At 37.8% G+C, this 3,240-nt stretch overlaps 1 protein-coding gene across 1 annotated transcript; it reads right to left on the bottom strand.

The window, feature by feature from the left end:
• Positions 1-1,243: 1,243 nt before the first annotated feature.
• LOC310925375 (C-X-C motif chemokine 10-like) lies at positions 1,244-2,053 on the bottom strand. The gene is made up of 4 exons (XM_083887319.1): positions 1,967-2,053; positions 1,644-1,776; positions 1,480-1,554; positions 1,244-1,349 (listed from the first exon to the last, which is right to left on the bottom strand). The coding sequence occupies exons 1-4, from the start codon at positions 2,019-2,021 to the stop codon at positions 1,277-1,279; spliced, it is 336 nt and encodes a 111-aa protein (XP_083743445.1). The 5' UTR covers positions 2,022-2,053; the 3' UTR covers positions 1,244-1,276.
• Between the last annotated feature and the right edge of the window lie 1,187 nt (positions 2,054-3,240).

Here is a 3,240-nt window from a genome sequence, read left to right as displayed (position 1 = left end):
CCATATGTAGATAAGTGGGAGAGGACGACAACAACAATCTTGTTCCTAATTCTATGATTTAATTCACTCCAATTTCATCTTCTACTTTCAGACACTTTTTTGTTATAGGTGCTGCTATTGTTACATTCTCAAAAGGCACATTTGTCAAAAGAGTTACTGATAATTACAACGTGGTAATGGCAAAGACATTTGGAAGGGCAGGTGCCACTTTTATGTAATTTCCCACATTCTCACACATACACAGACATCCTTTACAGCACAGCATCGCTTTTTTAAGGACTTGATATACATATACAGCACTGAATATAATTTCCATTAAGGACATTTTGGGACACTATCATGTAGGAACAGTAGGGAACTTCATAACAGCACCCTTTTTGATTGGAAGCTCACCCATAGGAAACAAAGTTGCAAGGATATCTTATAGGGCACTGCATCACTTTAACCACTAGAAAGGCACCCCTTACATATTTTGCTTTAGAGGCCACAAATGAATGGTAACAAGTTGGACACTTGTTTACAACTCTAGAGGAAACTTTAGCATTTGAATTTTTACCCATTAAGGCACCGGGGGGAATAAACTGCATGTTTTCACACACAGGGAGAACATGCAAACTCCACAAAAAAGGCCTGGATGGTGACTTGAAACAGAAACTGTGACGCAAAAGTGCTAGCCACTTATTTTTCTGAATTTGTGCTTCCTGTTTCATTTTGGTTTCCTTTGCTTTGTTTCTTTTTCACTTCCTGTCAAGTTTCCTGCTACTGTGATTCTCTGCTCCTTTCTAATGTGTTTCGCATTGTCTTCCCTCCTCCTTTTGTATAGTCTGTGTTTTTTTTCTCTCATTCTTTGCCAGATCATTGTTCCATTATTCTTAGTGTTTTAGACCATTGTCTAGATTTTGACCTGGAGAGTTTGGGTTTGTTTGCTTCCTTCCCATGTACCATCTGCTTTTTTCAGTAAACCATTGAACGGATTCACCGTCTTGTAAATTTTCCATGGAATTGGGAACTCTAATTCTGGAATTTGGGAAACTTTCCAAATAAATAGACGAAAACAACAATAGGTACATTGGGTGTTTTTTTATTTTACAGAATGTATGTACAGCTTATTTATATTCATATATACATTAAAATACAACTCAAACAGTAAAAAAAAGAAAGAAAAAAAACACTGAGAACTTATTGTGCAAACATGACTAACATGTGAAGAATTCCTTCTGCTGACTCAGCAGTGTTTTGCTGCCACTGTAACGTCTTGAGTGAAGATGCTGAGGTGTTAGAGGCTCGTTGAGCTCCCAGTGTTGGTTTGACTGGCTGTTGTCGTGCTCGCTGCTCTGTTTCTCTCCTGCCTGAATTCACAAAACATAGTTGGTATAAAAAACAAACAAAGCAATGTGAATCTGAAAGAGTCTCAGTGTTATTTCAGCTTAGAGGTCTGTATCATGTTGTGTGAAGTTGGTGCAGCTGAGGTGAACTCACCTGCTTTTGTTTGTCAAGATACGCAGACCAAGCTTTGACTCTGGGTTCACACATTTTTCCTTGTTTCCTAGAACACTGGGAAAGACCAAGGAGGAGTCGTGTCAGAGAGAACATGAAGAATGACACACCAGTCCACATGCTTCCATTCACCTTCATTTACTCACATGATAATCTCCAATTTTGGACAGAAGTTGCTTGGCTGATAAACGAGCGGCTCTGACTTGATGAGCTGTGTGTTGACTCGGCCGATGTAACCGTTCAAACACTTGCATTTTCTGGATGTGTTGCCTGGCTGCCCTGTGAGGAAAAACATACACAAGTGTTGATCTTGATCAGCAGACTGCAGAACATACATGTAACCAGTGGTCACTTAAACAGTTTATACTGATACCATAGTCAGTATCTATATCCATATCAGACAAATTAAAATGTAACATTTCATACAATCCAACAAATTCTACATATCACACGTGTCAATAAAATTCACCTTGAACACAGAGGACCAGCAGGCAGCTGAGGAGGATGATGGCAGTTGAGTTCATTTCTCAAGCAGTAAGACAGGCTGTTTCTTTCTTCAGTCTGACTCCTGATGCACACACTACTGACCAGTGCTGCCTCTTTTATACACTGACAGTCGCTGTGGCTCACTTTCACTTTCTCTGTCCCTTCCGTTTCTCCTTCAGCCTGACTGTTTCCCAGAATCACTCATCATGCTCCATTTGACAAAGAAATCACTAAAATGGAAATAGTTTGTTTTGTGGACAGAACAAGACATTTGAGATCACCGTTTCAACATTTTTTCAAACACTAAAAAGTACTTAATTAATTGAGAAAATAATTGACAGAACAATTAATTATCACCCTTTCCCCGAAGAAAAGGTTTTTCAAGGGTTCTTGGTAACACTAATGGTTCCAGTAAGAACCATTTTGATCCAGAGAACCCTTTCAAACCCCTTTCTGAATAAAGGGTTTTAAAAGGGTTCTTGGTTGAACCCTCCAAAAGGGTTCCAGGTGGAACCTTTATAAAATGGTTCTACCTGGCGCCAAAAAGGGTTCTCCTATGAGGACAAGCTGAAGAACCTTATATGGCTCTACTTAGCACTTTTATTTCTAAGTGTATAGTTCTAATTAATCGTTTTCGGTTTTCGTTTCCTGTTAACCTCTACGTCACAGAAAAACGGTGAGATGGATGGTGCTGTGGTTCTGTATGTTTCGTACATGCTGTACATATTGAGAAGGATTTTTTATGTCTGACTCCAGTCTGACTAAGCATATACACTACCGTTAAGTTTGGGGTCACCGCTACCATTTTTTTGTGTTTTCCATTAAAAAGAGTTGCAAAATGAATATAAAATATAGATTTTAAATGTATATAAATAATATATAATGATTTATTTTTTCAAAATAATAATTTTGCCCTTCCAACTTTGCTTTCAAAGAACCACCAAAACAGTTTTCAGCTGTGCTAACATAATTACACAAGGGTTTTCAAGGGTTCAATCTAATCATCCAATAGCCTTCTAACATGATTAGCAAACACAATGTACCATTAGAACAGTGGAGAGATGATTGCCTCTATACACCTACTGTATGTACATATTCCATTAAAAACCAGACGTTTGCAGCTAGAATATAGTTTACCACATTAACAATGTATAGAGTGTGTTATGTAATGTAATGTAATGTTATATTCATTGCAAAACAATGATTTTCCTTCAAAAATAAGCAGGAGTTATTAGACTTTGAATCGCATTATCCTAG

This window comes from Microchirus variegatus, assembly GCF_963457635.1.
Source record: "Microchirus variegatus genome assembly, chromosome: 3".
Taxonomy (NCBI): domain Eukaryota; kingdom Metazoa; phylum Chordata; class Actinopteri; order Pleuronectiformes; family Soleidae; genus Microchirus; species Microchirus variegatus.
The sequence above is the reverse complement of the archived record's forward strand: the minus strand, read 5'-3'. Positions and strand labels throughout refer to the sequence as shown.